The sequence below is a fragment of the Penaeus monodon genome, chromosome 18 (genome assembly GCF_015228065.2).
Source record: "Penaeus monodon isolate SGIC_2016 chromosome 18, NSTDA_Pmon_1, whole genome shotgun sequence".
Lineage (NCBI taxonomy): Eukaryota > Metazoa > Arthropoda > Malacostraca > Decapoda > Penaeidae > Penaeus > Penaeus monodon.
The window spans coordinates 18,868,577-18,885,383 of NC_051403.1; the positions used below are offsets into that span (position 1 = coordinate 18,868,577).

Genomic DNA, 16,807 nt, shown 5'->3' on the forward strand with positions numbered 1-16,807 from the left:
GCATTTTACATGTATGGCCATTAACTTGATCTTTTGTTTGACAAGATTACAATATTTTTATTCAGTTTTTATTACTACCTTGTTTCTGGGGAACTAAATACTTTTTTCAAGGATCTTGGTAGGAGAAAAAAATACTTCATACAAAAAAAAAAAGTTTACTTTGATTTCTACATGTATAAGTTCCATAAGCTGAAAAGTTAGTTAAATATTAAAATATGAGCACATTTATTCCTATATTTAACTTCTACATGAAGTCGGGAACTTTCACCACAAAACATCTATGTGCATGAAAGATTTTCATTTGCATTTATATTATTTTTCCAGTCTTTATTTAAAACAGTTGAAAGAAAAAAATAAATAAATAAAAAAGAATTCCCTATAACCCTATGACTTTAGAAACATTTCAGGAATAACATCTTATAAAGAAAAAGTGGTCACAGAAAAGCTAGCATATACCATGTATACACACTTCAGCATCTTACATTATTGGATTAGATAGGCTTGTAATCTAATTTAGTCTCCAACTTCTTGTTGTCAGAAACCTTGCGTACAGCCTTCATAAAGTCCTCCTCTATTACATAGTCACGCTCATTGCGAATAGCAAAGAGACCTGCTTCAGTGCAAACGTTCCTGAGATCAGCACCATTGAAGCCATCAGACAGTTTCACAACAGCTTCATAATCTGTGGGGGAAACAAATGTATTTCTATGATGGTCATCTGAATTAAAATAATACAGCACTGACGATAATCAATATCTAAAATAATATAATCAATAGTATGAGAAATGTACCTGCAAAGGCCTATACTTAAACTCACAACCACAAAGGTTGTTATCTAGTTACAAGTAGTGAACATAATAGATAAAATTAATTCAGAACTTACCGATCTCTCCACGTTTTGTGATCGGACCAGAGTGGATTTTTAAGATCTCCAACCTGGCTTGCTCATTGGGGAGAGCAATTTCAATCTTCCTATCCAGACGGCCAGGACGCAGGAGAGCAGGGTCAAGGGTGTCAGGACGATTGGTTGCCATAATCATTTTGACCTGATAGTGGTATGAGTGTGTCAACAGATTGGCTCATCAACAATATTTACATCTGTCAAAATTACTATAAATAACTTTAAACCTAGTTTGATCACTCATTAATCTATGCTACACAATATCAATGCAGTATATTTAAGCTGTCTGAATTAACCATGTCAATGTTTCAGATGGTCAAGGTCCTCAAAGGGCAATAAGGGATCTTGTCTCTATGAACAGAATCAAAATACAATGAAAAGGGTACCTAACTGGGTGAAATAGGGAAGCTTTTCACATGACAGAATTAATGACAATCCAGGACACATAACTAATGCACTGAAATTGAATCTTCACAACAATTATAGAGAGAATTACCTATCTAAGAAGTACTAAGAACATTTAGATAGGATTACACATGTCCTTCAGGTACTAAAGAATAAATGATGTTGGTAATACAGGGCTTTTTCAATTTTTACACTTTAGCTAAATTGAAATGTGGAAATCTGTTAAAAACCTTGCATCTAACGGTTGAATGATAATGGGCAGTACAGCAAGAGGTTACCACTGAATCAGAAAGATATTCATTACATTTGAAAGTAAACCTTATTATTATAGTCACTCTTGAATATCTGGAACGATGATGCTGTAAAGATAGTGATCTTCCTCATAGTGTGTGATGTTACAGATACCAAAAGAGAATGGAAAAGAAAAGATGAAAAAGAAAATACTGGTGTTATGTATTTTCTCATACCATTTACAGACCTTACTTTGCTATATATTTCATCCATATCATCAAAGAAAACATGAAGATGTCTTTCCTAAAAATTAACAATGAAAAATACCATTTCTCATTAACATCAAGCCCAACCTGTTCTTGACATTATCATCCTACATGCACTATAAAACTTACTCTATGATGTGGTTGAAAGTATTAGTTTCAAAACTAAAATTTATTCCACTCTTTTCAATTCCAAATCCACTAAACCTATAACAATTAACTCCATGCTGCCAGGAAAATACTGTGCTCATTTTTGAACTTTTTGTGATGTCTCTGCTCTGCTTGAGCTTAGGCACAAAAAAGTCAATTAGTACACCTTGTGACCTTACCTGATTTCACCTTTCCTTGAATTGATTTTTAGTTTTAGTTTTATTTATTTTTTTTTTTATTACTAATGCTATGAATATCAATGGTGTTATTTTTATTAAAGACATTATAATTACTATAATGTTATTGACATTAATAACAGGTATATAAGATAACGTAAAATATTTTTTGAAAATCACGGAAAAGGGTAAACAGGCAGTATTCGTAATTGGCTCACTGATGACTTAGTTACTGGTGTAGCGATCTATGTGTAAAAACAATTAATAAGGTTGACTCACAGTGGGCATGGCAAGTATATACATGCCATGCCCATTGGATCTGGATTAAACTAAGAAGGGAAATAAAAAAAGGAATCTAACCATGCTTTTGTAGCAAACAGTACAGCACGAACCTGGCCGAGAGAATCAAAGCCATCCATCTGATTTAGCAACTCCATCAAAGTTCTCTGGATTTCACGATCAGCTGATGTGCCCTCAGAGAATCTTCTCCCACCAATGGCATCAATCTCATCCATAAATATAATGCAAGGTTGATGGTCACGTGCATAGTTGAACATTTCTCGGATGAGACGGGCAGACTCACCAATGTACTTGTCTACAATGGCACTGGACACAACCTGAAATAAAGATCAACATAAAATAATAAATGAATAATCAACATTTCCAGTATTTAGCCAAGTATACATAACAAAACATTCCAGATATGCACACATACAAACAAGTAGCAAATGATCTGGCTTTGGATAACACATCTTTAATTACCTTATGACAATTACATTAAAAATAATAATAAATAAAATAAAAATATAAAATAATTAATAAAAACACTAGTGCCAAAGAGCTTCCAGAGAATGAGAAGTAACTGTGACAACATACCTTCAGGAAGTTGCAGTCGAGCTGAGATGCAACAGCACGAGCCAGCAAGGTCTTTCCTGTGCCTGGTGGACCATACAGAAGACAACCCTTGGGTGGAGAGATTCCCACACGGTGGAACAGCTCAGGGTTCAGGAGAGGAAGCTCGATGACCTACACAAAAAAGGAATGATGGATATAAAATTTATATGGTATAACTGAATAATACTGGTAATGGTGTACAATGCATACAGACAAATATTTTCTTTCACAAATTATTATGAGAAACAATTCCCAACATTATAAATGTAACTTTACTCCCAACTTGTATAAAAGACTCTTTATATACATTGCATTTTTTTTTTCTTTTTGATTCAGACTTGTATTTGCTTCAACTTTAAATGAAAATCAATAAATCACCTGAAATTTACACCTTAAATCTACTCCTTCAGTATACATTTAACCTCCCCCAAAACAAACTCTTCTTAACTTCAAAAACCTCTCAACATTACCCAGTGACAAAGAACCTTACCTCTCTGAGTTCACGGATCTGCTCAGCCAAACCACCAATCTGATTGTATGTGACATCACCAGGGTCTTCATGACTCATGTTGTAGACTAGGGGATCAACTTCACGTGGTAAGTACCTCATGATGGTTAGCGTCGTCATGTCCAAAGCTACACGAGTACCAGGCTGAGGGATAATCATTTGTTAGTTTTCTATCACCTTTTATTAATGATCTGTTATTAAAAAAAAAAAAAAAAAAAAAAAAAAAAAAAAAAAAAAAAAAAAAAAAAAAAAAAAAGACTGAATATGGGAGATTCAGCACAGACACAGACACAGACACAGACACACACACACACACAGAAACACAGAGAGAGAGAGAGAGAGAGAGAGAGAGAGAGAGAGAGAGAGTGAGTGAGTTAGCTTTTGCTCTTTCTACAATTATCAATTTCTCAAAGACACTGAGATCAAATACAGCAACATTACCTTGAGCTTCCCCTTGTCTAGCTGCCGCCTGCATCCCACCACATATCGAGGTCCATTTGTTGCCTTCACAATGAACTTCTCCTCTGTAAGCTGCTTCAGGACCTCTCCAACAATCTGGCCGACGCTCTGCAGGGCCTTGAGGTCATTCTCGCTCTTGTCATACTGTTTGTCTAGCTCCTTCTTCTCCTCTCGTTCTGTTGGCAAGAAATTTGAAAAGGAAGTGACTACTAGGGTTTAATCAATGTGCTAAGTTGAGATACTTTCAAAACTTGGAAATCCTTAACTTATCATACTTTCTTTTCTAGAGTCATGTTACTGGTTGCTTGTTAAATTTTAGACATTCTAGAATATTTCTACAAAAAAAAAATGTCTTCTTATTCAAATCTAAAGTGGTAACGACCATAAAATAGACATAACATAACTTAACCCTTTCCCGACGGGTAGTATTCATAGTGGCCCGGGCTTCGCTGCCGGGGGCTTATATCGTCGCTCTAGCATGCGCGACCACTCATGCCAAATACCAGCATCCCATGCCGTTTCTTCGTAATACTACGAAGATATGTTGTATTTTTTTTTTTTTTTTTTTTTTTTTTTTTTTTTTGCACAGTAAAAATGAGAGTGTTAAAAATGACTTAATCACACTTTCAGTGGAAGAAAAATATTATTTTCCCGTGATTGCAACAAAAAATAACTCATGGCATTTCCATACATACACCATAGCATGTACATACATGCCCCCGGCAGATGGTCCCGCCATGCCATGGCATGTGCATACATGCCACCCGTCAGGAATGGGTTAAACTGCATATTAACATCAAGCTGATGTCTTTAGCAAGTGTTACTGAATCAGTGATGATGTACTGGATGCAAGGTAATTTCAGTAATTTTTTTCGGGAATAAAAGTGTCATTCTATACTGTAGTCCGCAAACAGTTTGCATTAATCAAACATGTATTACTGTAATTATTGTGACACAAGAAATAGGTTATACATTTTGAAATTTATATATCACATGAATATTCAGATTAACAAAAACTTGTAAGTTTAAAATCACTTTGTTCAAATAAAACATATAAACCCTTTCAGTTCTGTAACTCTGCGGCAAACCGCTACCACAATTCTTAACACCAATGACAAACTGGATCACTACTCAGGTTAAAATATTATCATGTTTGTAATACTGCTTGAGCTGTACTTGGTCTCCACATGGTGTGTGGTGTCAACAGGTTTTTCCTTTCTTAAACAGTCAGAATTCATCCAATAACAAATGATACAAATACATTTTGAAAAATTGAATATACTAATCAGTTTTAATAAATCAATTTTTTTTTTTTTGGGGGGGGGAGGGGAGCAGAAATTTGCTAAGAAATAAAAACAAATTTTCAATAAAAAAAATCAGACATCATATTGCAATACCTGGTGGACCTTACGAAACACCCTTGGGATGGAGAGATTTTCCCACACGGTGGAACAGTCATGGGTTCAGGAGAGGAATCCTCGATGACTTACACAAAAAAGGATTCTCATGCTTTTGGATATAAAATTTATATGGTATACCTGAATAATACTGTAATGGTGTACAATGCGTACGACAAATAGTTTCCTTTCACAAATTATTATGAAAAACAATTCCCATTATAAATGTAACTTTACTCCCAACTTGTATAAAAGACTCTTTATATACATTGTATTTTTTTTTTTTTTTTTTTTTGATTCAGACTTGTATTTGCTTCAACTTTAATTGAAAATCAATAAATCACCTGAAATTTACACTTTAAATCAACTCTTCATATACATTTAACCTCCCCCACAAAACGAACTCTTCTTAACTTCAAAAACCTCTCACATTACCCATGGCAAAGAACCTTACCTCTCTGATTTCACGATCTGCTCACCAAACCACCAATCGAGTTGTATGTGACATCACCCGGTCTTCATGACTCATGTTGTAGCTAGGGGATCAACTTACACGTGGTAAAGTACAAAGCCTCATGATGGTTAGCGTCGTCGTGTCCAAAGGCTACACGTAGTACCATGGCTGAGGGATAATCATTTGTTAGTTTTCTATCACCTTTTATTAATGATCTGTTATTCAAACAATAAAAAAAAATAAAAAAAATAAACTGACTGAATATGGGAGATTCAGCACAGACACAGACACACGAGAGAGAGAGAGAGAGAGAGAGAGAGAGAGAGGAGAGAGGAGAGGGAGAGGGTGAGGGATTGGGAGAGGAGAGGGAGAGGGAGTGGAGAGGGAGAGGGTAGGAGGGGAGGGAGAGGGAGAGTGGAGGAGGGGGAGAGATAGAAGAGAGAGAGAAAAAAAAGAGAGGAGAGAGCGAGAGAGAGAGAGAGAGAGAGGAGAGAGAGACGAGAGAGAAGAGGAGAGAGTAGAGAGAGAGATAGTTAGCTTTTGGCTCTTTCTACAATTATCAATTTCTCAAGACACTGAGATCAATACAGCACATTACCGTTGAGCTTCCTTGTCTAGCTTGCGCCTGCATCCCACCCACATATCTAGTCCATTTGTTGCCTTCACAATGAACTTCTTCCTCTGTAAGCTGCTTCAGGACCTCTCCGAACATCGGGCTACGCTCTTGCAGGGCCTTGAGGTCATTCTCCTGCTTGTCGATACTGTTTTGTCTATCTCCTTCTCTCCTCTCGTTCTGTATGTCAAGAAATTTGAAATGAAGTGTACTACTAGGGTTTAATCAATGTGCTAAGTTTGAGATACCTTTCAAACTTGGAATCCTTAACTTATCATACTTTCTTTTCACACACAGAAGTCAATGTACTGGTTGCTTGTTGATTTTAGACATTCCTAGAACATTTCTACAAAAAAAAAATGTCTTCTTATTCAATCTAAAGTGGTAACTGACCATAAAATAGACATAACTTAACTTAACCCTTTCCCGACGGTTAGTATTTAATAGTGGCCCGGCTTCGCTTGCCAGGGGCTTTATATCGTCGCCCTAAGCATGCGCGACCACTCATGCGCCAAATACCACTCATCCCTGCCGTTTCTTCGTATACTAACGAAGATCTGTTTTATTTTTTTTGTTTTTTTTTTTTCAATTTTTTTTTTTTTTTTTTTTTTTCATAGTAAAAATGAGAGTTAAAAATGACTTAATCACACTTTCTGTGGCAGAAAAATAATATTTTGCCGTGATTGCAACAAAAAATAACTCGTGGCATCTCCATACATACACATGGGCAATGTACATACATGCTCCCTGCCGATAGTCCCCCGCCATGCCCATGGCATGGTGCGTTACATGCCACCCGTCACGAATGGGTTTAAACTGCATATTAACATAAAGCTGATTTACCTTTAGCAAGTGTTACTGAATCAGTATGATGGTACTGGATGCAGGTATATTTCAGTAATTTTTTTTCGGGAATGAAATGTGTCATTCTATACTTTAGTCCGCCAAACATTTTGCATTAATCGAAACTGTATTACTGTAATTATTGTGAACAGGAAATAGGATTATACATTTTGAAATTTATATATCACATTAATATTCAGATTAACAAAAACTGTAAGTTTAAAAAAATCCTTTGTTCAAATAAAACATATAAACCCTTTCAGTTCTGTAACTCTGCGGCAACCGCTACCCAACAATTCTTAACGCCAATGACCAACTGTATCACTACTCAGGTTACAAAATAATTATCATGTTTTGTATACTGCTTGGCTGTACTTGGTCTCCACATGTGGTGTGTGTCAACATGTTTTCCTTTCTAAACAGTCAGAATTCATCCAATAACAAATGATACAAATACATTTTGAAAAATTGAACATACTAATCAGTTTTAATAAATCAAAATATATATATATATATATATTTTTTTTTTTGGGGGGGGGAGGGGAGCAAAAATTTGCTAAAAAATAAAAACAATTTTTCAATTAAAAAATCAGACATTCATTCATTGCAAATACCTAATCAGCCTTGTGATTTGTCAAAATGCTTGAGATGTTCAATTGTGCAGATGCTCATGAAATTCATGAATGTGTGCATTGATGAATACAAAGCAAATCAGATAGAAATGTACTTATAAAAGCCCCCCTCCCCCTTCTAAATAAAAAAGTAAAACGTAAAATATAGCAAAGTGACAATAACTAATTCAGCATCAAAATAAAAAGATACTGAAAATGTTTACTTCACTCTATGTGGAAGTTTGAAAAGATTATGGAATAAATACTTCAAATGCTAGCTGCCACAGCATTTTCAGTTAATAAACCCTTACTTCATAAAATGGAGCACGATACACTTGAACTGGTCCTGAATTTGATGAGAGACTACCACTGCAATCTACTATAATGTATATCATGGTTATGACCATGACAATGAACCCTTTCCCCCCCAATTCCTGCCCCAATTTCTCCATGCCATCATGAGCAACATTGGGCATTGCATGTAGTCTGCAACTTGATGCAGAATTAAGAGTGCAACAAAAGATCTCTATACTACTGGCTGTGACATATATAGTAATTTACAAAATCTGACTAATAAGAGATTAAATCTACTTTTGACAGAATATCTCCTCAATGACAAGAGGCTGGGCCAAACAGATGAACACCTGTTTAGTGATCACGACTATAAGCAAACTTGACTGCACATGGCATGGGTACATGCAACCCAGCACTTGGGGCCAGTTCCCTACAACATTGCCCATCAAGTATGAATTGGTTGAATTTGTTTTTAATCCAAATCCAGATTCATGTAGCTTGAACATTCAATCTCGGTAACAATGGGTCCTTTACAGAAAAATGGGTATTATTTTCATACCATCATCCTACTTTTCTAGTAGATATATAACATTCCTTGAGAATTACAGGTGTACTGCAAACAATTTTGGTAGGTAAAGTAACAAACAAACTTGATCCAATAGTAACAGTACGGGTGGCATGATGTTGATAGAAAATGCTAAGTAAAACAAGCTGAAACAGAATGGAAAAAAAAACTTAAAACTTTAAAAAACTGTTAGTTATCTTACAGTATGGTTGCCTGTGCTAGGGCTATGTAAATGATATTCTGTATAAGAAGTACAGATAGTTCAGTTTGTTGTAAACATGAATCATCTGCAGAAATTGATTGGTGACGCCACAAATAAAGAAAAATATTATGGATAGCGCTTACAGATACCAACATAATAAACTCACCTATCCTCAGCTACTGGACAGTATGACCCTTACACAATATGTTGTTACCATTATTCCCTAGACATGGGGGGGTGATGATTCATCCCCTGGACCCCCTAGTCAATAAAAAGTGTAGTATTGAAATAGCCTGTAAACATTATGAGCAAATTTGGTTGTGCTAATATAAATCACCCTCACATTATGAACGTATTGGCCTTGATGTCGGGTGACATGAACTACATCCATGGAAAAATTTGGCTGAGGGCTAGGGTGACAGGGACGTCTGTCATGAAGAATTTCGACTTAGGCAAAGGTGAAGGGAAGAATCTATGAGTGGAACGACAGCCTTTTGGAGTGATTAGACTCAGTGGGCATTATCACCTACTGGTTAACCGTGTAAAAATGGCCCATTCCATTAAGCATGACTGGAAGAACAATCGGCTCCAAGGATGACACTTCAACACTTTCATATCCAATGCTCAGGCTCGCTAGTCTACTTGTCCATGACCATTATTGCAGGTTGTTGTCCATTAGAAAAATTTAATATCACACACACACTCAAACACACACACATGCACTCACTTAAACACACACACACAAAAATCAATAAATAAACGCACACTTACAAATATTACTTAATGTTTTATGCAAACAAGTTTTGGACTGCCTAGGGCATGATGATGGAGATATAACTGTCAAAAAGCAAATAATGCTTATGCAGATAGAGATTATAACATTGCAAAGGGGAGGTAAAGAGTCTTGTTGACCCACCAATGAGCCCTTCATATAAAGCCAGCCTACAAGCCACACACCCATGAAACTGGCCATTCAAAGTGAGCCCTATGATCAAATTCTGGACACATACATCTGCTTAAGCATTTTGGATCCAGGGGGTCACTGCTTACGAAAAATTGTTGGGAAATGTATTCCAAATGCTTATTATAGGCACAGAATGAGACCATATCATTCTGCCTTAGCTTAGTACATCCATAGTGTAAAATTAACCGCATTTGTCCCACGGTGGGATGTACGACATGCCCCTGGCATGGCGGACCATACTGCCGGGGGCACGTACTGCACATGCGATAGAGGTATGCATGGGACCTGCCGATGATTTTTTTTTTTGTTACAAGTCATGGCAAAAAGAGATTATTTTTTTTGGCCAGTGAAAGTGTGATTAGTCAGTTCTAACACTTTCCTCAATTTTTTGACCCTTACCATGCAACAAACAAAAAATGCAACAAACCGACAATTTCACTCCATGATTCCATACCACTGCTTATTTTAATTCGGACTATATACGGCATGGGATGCTGGTAATTTGGCAATGGTGGTGGTCGCGGTATTGCTCGGCGACGATATAAGCCCGCCGCGCGAGGCCCCGGCCTCATAGGAACTGCTACCCGTCATTATGGGTTAACCAAACTGTTTCAGTATTCTTATGATTCTAAGTAAATACATTAATAATTTTCTTCACCAGTGGCAATCCATGATGGCACTGGTTTGAATTTCAATGCCTTTTCCACTCAGGCTAAGTATTTTATTTTCACACATGTGATTGCATGTATAAGTCAAAATTGGCTGTATTAAATCAAATACCAAGATTTTACTGTCACATTATCTTCCATGTTCTTCACATTTGTCTCAGTTTGTGTTTCCGCATATATGATGGTATTAATCATTTCTGCCAATTATGCCATTTTAGGAAGAAAAATTAGTTAAAAAATACGCAATAATAAGCACTGAATCTTTGGCTTGTAGTAGCCTACAGACAATGCACTCACTTTGAAAAGCCTGTGGGACGCACATATCAACCCTGAAAAACTTGGTACGGGCATTCCAAAAATATTTCAGTAAAATCCTATAGCTATACTGCCACCAAAAACCCTATGTTAACCCGTTCGCCCCCGGAATGTTTCGCTTCGTTCGCTCAGGCGCCGCTCACCGGTAATAGTTGCACAGCCGCGTGTGCCGCCCGCAACGGGGGTTTTTTCGCTGGAGCGTCGCGGCGGCATCAAAGACCTCATATAATTTTTGCAGGACTCTAGCCATGAGATTTATTATGAAAGGTTGGGTTTTTATATAAAGGGCATGTGTAGACACTGTACTTTTCCTTCATAGTTTTGTTCTAAGGCATCTATTCCGCCTTTGTATTGAGGAGCATATACTTAATCAGCTTTCCAAGTTCTCTATACTATCGATGACATCAACCTTTGATGCTAAAAGTTAGTTTTATTTGCACGAGATGTAAAAGTACCGGACTATCGCCCGTTTTTTTTTGTGTTTTGTTTTTTTTTTTCAAACTTTCAAATGAAGCAAGCAGCAAAGCCAAATATCATTTTGATACTAAAGAAGTAGTGCATTGTCCATATAAGAGAGCAACCATTTTTTTATCATTTTCATTCAACGAAAAGAAAGAAAAGGCAAAGTGAATGTTAGCTTCCTGATGCTCAAAAATAAATGGCTTTTGTATGATATGTGTTTTTGTTTCACGCTGTTAAGTTTTTATTTTTTTTTTTCTTTAGTACAACGGAATTGTAAGAGAGAATTACCTTCATACCTTCCTATGGCTTTGGCTGGCGATCGTTCTGCTGGAATGAGCCTTTGACTGACCTTTTTATTATTCACATACTAACCAATCGATCACGCCATGTGACCTGATGCACCCAAGTCAGAGCAATTACTAGTTTCCATCCAGTCAGGTCAGGTACATCATAATCATCATCTAGTGTGACGATCACAATGATTTACAAGTCTCAATAATTACGAAAACATATTACATATGTCATAAATTACATTCGTCACATATTTATCAACCATTCAAAAAGATAATGACTAGTAACAGAGCCAGTATAGGGTTGAAAAAAAATACCTAAACTGTCAGTCTATGGTCAGTCCCATCAAGGCAAACATACGTGCCAAACGTTACGGGGCCCCATAGATGCCATGGCAAGATTTACGTGCCAAACGTGTTGCGTCCATTGAGGAGCATAGGCAAGAATATATGCCAAAAACGGGGGCGAATGGTGTTAATGCATGATGTGGAAATGCAGTGGTTAATTTTTTTCAAAAAAAAAGGAAAAAAAAAAAAAACTACAAGCAATTGGATCTACTTCCTGGACAATATTATATCATCAAATTTATTCTCGGTGATGAGGAATAATCTGGTGATCATTTCTATTACGTTCTCCAGCCGACAATCTAGATGTCATAAAGTCCTGATAGCAGTGAAGGTTGAAGTAATCAGGGAATTTACAAGGCTGAAACAAGAGGAAGCTGAGAAAAACTATTGAGAATCAAACCCATTATTCAGAGGTTAAAAAAAATCTCCTGATTTCGCTAATCCAGGTCCCCGAGGTGATTGTATCAGATGCGTTCTAGACTATACAATACACCAACCTATACCTTTAATCCTGTGATTCATAAATACACTATGATCTATATTTCCCGCCTTGCCAGAGGCTCTGCCCCCTGTACCCCTACGGACCCCCAATGGACTGCCTTAAACAATAGATCTGTATATTCCCTAGCCCAGGATCAACTACATGCCCTTGTATAGTCAAACACTGAACTTTCTTTGCTTCTGTCTATGGTCAGAAAGTTGCTTGGTTTCTTATCACTTTTTTTCTTCAGCAGCTGATGGGCTCAAATATCAAATTGTATAGGATCTAATGGTCTAGTTGTTCTGCAGTATTCACTATATGGTTTTTAAAAATGACCCAGAATTTCATATACAAACACTTTATACAAAATCTCGCCGGTGGTCCAAAAAAGCGCAAGTGTTGAGGTTATTGCGACAGAATATGTAAATGATTACCAAAACAATGTAACAGAAGTAAAAACTAAAAGGCTGCCTCAAATACATGAGTCCAGCAAACAATATGAATTAGAAAACAGAAGTTGAATTACAAAATAATTGTTTCTCACAAACCTTGTAGTACTCAAGGATGAATTACTGAACCTATCGCCGTATGTGATTTATGCTTTTGTTTTAATCTTAATAGGGAAAACAGAAGGGACTCAGAAAAATGATGCGATGGTCTTCTCTTCCGTATGTATCTGCCTTTATTTTCGATTTGGGCATCTTTTTTTGCCAGAGCTAAAAAGGGTTTTAGTCTGTCAAGTAACCTCGACCAAACTTTTTTTTTACCGTAACCTGAGTGCCATAGATGAAAAATTTTCCAAAGCAACACTGATAGCTTGCCTAAAAAAAAAAAACCCTTCTGCAAGTGCATAATTACATGAACTACTATTGTGGTCAGTGTTGGTACTTATCCTCACAATGTTAACAAGACGGTGATCTTCCTTGTTCTTTCCATGAAACGATCCTTTGGAAAGCATCTGCACATTTTATTGCCAAATAACTTGTCTAAGGGCTTGCATTGCTATGTCATTTCCTATAGGTTTTATTGCCCAACTCCGCCACTACCTCGCAACTACACAGTCTTTAAATACACTAGAGCCTATGGATTTCGGTAAAATGAGACAAAGCCCATACCTTGTTTACAGACAGAAAAAATGACAATAAAATGACCATAGGAAAAATACACGGTCTTATCAACTTACTTCGCCGTGTTTGTGGATTTTTTTTTCTCCTCCTTGCCTCGTGTGTGAGAATACACATTACGGAAGAAAAACTTTAATTCTAGAGTGAGAAAGAAAAGAAACAACTCGTTGCTTTGACTTTCCCTTGCGTCACGTGTATATTCATTCCCTTCCCGCCCCAGAAGTTATCGAATACTCTACCCAAGGTATATAATCCTCAGCCCTATAGACCAGTCAAAAGTACTTCCAAAGAGAAAATAAAAGAAAAGAAAATAGTAATAAGAGTAAAACGGGGACCCAGAAAGGCGTCTCCAAAACGTCCGTACTGTCCCTCTACAAAACCCTCCCAAAGGTTAATAAAAACCGAGAACCCCAATGCTGGACCACGTTTCCTCAATTTCGAGTCGACTCCCCCGGGTTCAATGGCTGCCGCCTGCGATAATCGTGAGAATTGTCTCCCTTTTCGCCCACGACATCTTCGCCTTCGTCTTAACTATCTCTCTGTTGTTGTCATCTGGTGACCGTCTGACTTGCGCTTTCAGGGGCTGAAGACATTTCCCATTATTCTTTTATTTTCGAGGGGAAGTTTGTGATTGTTTATGCTTGGTTAATTGAATTTTGGATGTGGATTTTTTTATTTTATCCTAGGTTTTGGGGTCTTCGGTTTATTTATTATCATTTTTTTCGGAGGGGTATTTTTTTTTTAGTAACCGGGGGATATTTTTGTTTTTTAATTAGTTATTTTGTTATTATCAGTGAATTATTGTGTAGGTTGAATATAGAGTATACTCCTGAGATTCAGTGAGCTACCTTTTACTTTTTATCGTTTATTGACTGGATTTTTAAAAGGCTGGTAATTTAAAAATTGTGAATTCGAAGTCGAGAACGGGGTCCGTGGGTTACAGGCAAACATGAGCTTTCCTTCACCAACAATGTCATGCTCGTTTATTGACGTTTTTAATGAAGGAATTTTCAAGTCATCTTTAAGTATTATATTGGATTTTGTAAATTTTACTTTGATATGTAGTTGTTTTTACTCCACTTCAGGACTACACCACACAGAGAGAAAACGTAGACTGCGCACACGCATATTATTCACAGCACTCACAACGCACACTCACACGCCTCACATTACAAACTCACAGCAGCACCGACATGGCACTCTACTCACTCACGTCTTACACACACACACATAAGAACCACACACACACCCACACACACATACCACACACAACACACACACACACACACACACACACAAACATGCACACACACACCCACACCACACACACACACACACACAACACATCCACACACACACAGATATATATATATATATATTATATATTAGTTGGGGGGGTTATATATATATAATATTTATATATATATATATATCAGATATAATGTATATATTATATATATAGAGATATATATATATATATATAATATATATATATATTTATTTATATAAACACCCCACAAACAAACATCTCTACCTACCTACATACATACATAGATACATAAAAATAACATATTATATAATATATATATATATATATATATATATATATAGTATATATATAATATATATTGTATATATATATATATATATTATATAATAATATATATATATATATATTATATCTCATATATAATATATATATAATATCATGTGTGTGTGTGTAGTGTGTGTGTGTGTTTGGTGTGTTTGTGTACAACAACTTACACCCTTACACACACACACACAAGTTACAGATTTTTCTTCTTGTTTGTGTATTCTCTTTACCGTGTACTGCTATAAAAGCAAGTATGTGGGCATCATTCTTTATTGGTTATTTTGTCCAAGTTTTAAACTCTATAGTGTCAGTTTTATATACTTATATTAACGCTTTCTTGTCACCGTTTTCCTTAGAGCGGCCTTTCATTATGCCTCTGTGAATTGTTCTATTTTTTTTTCTACTCCCCCACTCTGCCTGGCTCAATGGAACTTCTGTTCCGTGAAGATGGCTTTTGCTCGATGGGTGGCCACCCAGGCATTCCACCGTTTGCCGTTTACGTTTACTAGTCAGCGTGATAATTTCTAGGGTTTCACACTACTAAAACTCTAGGGCATTATCGTAACTATGACAACTATGAAAAGTACGGGAATAAAATCATGGTTGTGAACCTGAGGGCTAGCGTGAACAAACTATTTGGTACGGTGTTCCCATCCACACCAGTGTGCTGTTTGCATACTAATGTCAGCCTTCCACTCTTATGAGTCTGCGCAGGGTAAAGGCATACGAGTTGCTAATGAATGCTGACCCTCATATCCATTACATTACCGCTCCTTCCCCATGGTCTGGTGGCATTTACAATTTAATTGAGTGCTAAAGGCTTCACTTAACCTCCTTAAGACCATTGCAAATGATAAGAGCGGGCACTTGGTGTCGAACCAAGAGGCACCCCCCGTTAGTGACAGGCTCAGGCTGCTCTTCCTGGCTCACAGATGGCTTCCAGATAAGCAGTAATCAAGAACACTCTTACTGTTGGACTGGAATGTATCTACCATAAACAATGAGGTTTAGATTCCGGACCCGCAGCCAACTAAAACAAACCTCGAGTGTTGGGCCAGACCGGCTTTAGCCTTGGGCTTGTCTTTCCAGACCTGCAGCATCTATGCCCCAGATCCCAGTGAAGGTCCGGTGAAATAAATCCAGGCTAACGAAAGACTTTGAGAGAAACCCAAGACTTAAATCTAAGTTCTGTGAGAATGTTTTTTTCTGGATGGTAAAAACACCGTAAACTCTGAGGAAGCTCTTGCTATGAATTAATTTCTCTAAATATGGGAACATGATCGTTACCCAAGAACAAGGACTCCCCAAGGTTCCTCTTGTAGACAACAGGAAATTCAGACGATCCAACTAGACAAAGCTTAGTTACTTTTAATGGATCCGGTATCTGTACCAAACCACACAGTACCTATGTGTGCTTCAAGGGGAGTGCAAATGGAAGCGACTGCCATGTCCCAATTGTACTAAAAAGGCATAATGTCTATAGCTTTGCATCCATATTAGAAAAAAACGTGTTTCGGGCAAAACTCGTTTCCCTAGGCCCTCTTGTCTGGGGACGGTGCAATACGAAAGTTCCTTCTTCTGAGAGGAAAAGATTC

General features: G+C 37.0%; 1 protein-coding gene across 1 annotated transcript; it reads right to left on the reverse strand.

Moving 5' to 3' along the window:
- Positions 1-139: 139 nt before the first annotated feature.
- LOC119584312 (26S proteasome regulatory subunit 10B) lies at positions 140-14,176 on the reverse strand. The gene is made up of 7 exons (XM_037932857.1): positions 14,044-14,176; positions 3,970-4,163; positions 3,511-3,672; positions 3,003-3,152; positions 2,519-2,743; positions 884-1,046; positions 140-682 (listed from the first exon to the last, which is right to left on the reverse strand). Exons 3-7 carry the CDS (start codon positions 3,646-3,648, stop codon positions 492-494), a joined length of 867 nt encoding a protein of 288 aa, XP_037788785.1. The 5' UTR covers positions 3,649-3,672; positions 3,970-4,163; positions 14,044-14,176; the 3' UTR covers positions 140-491.
- Between the last annotated feature and the right edge of the window lie 2,631 nt (positions 14,177-16,807).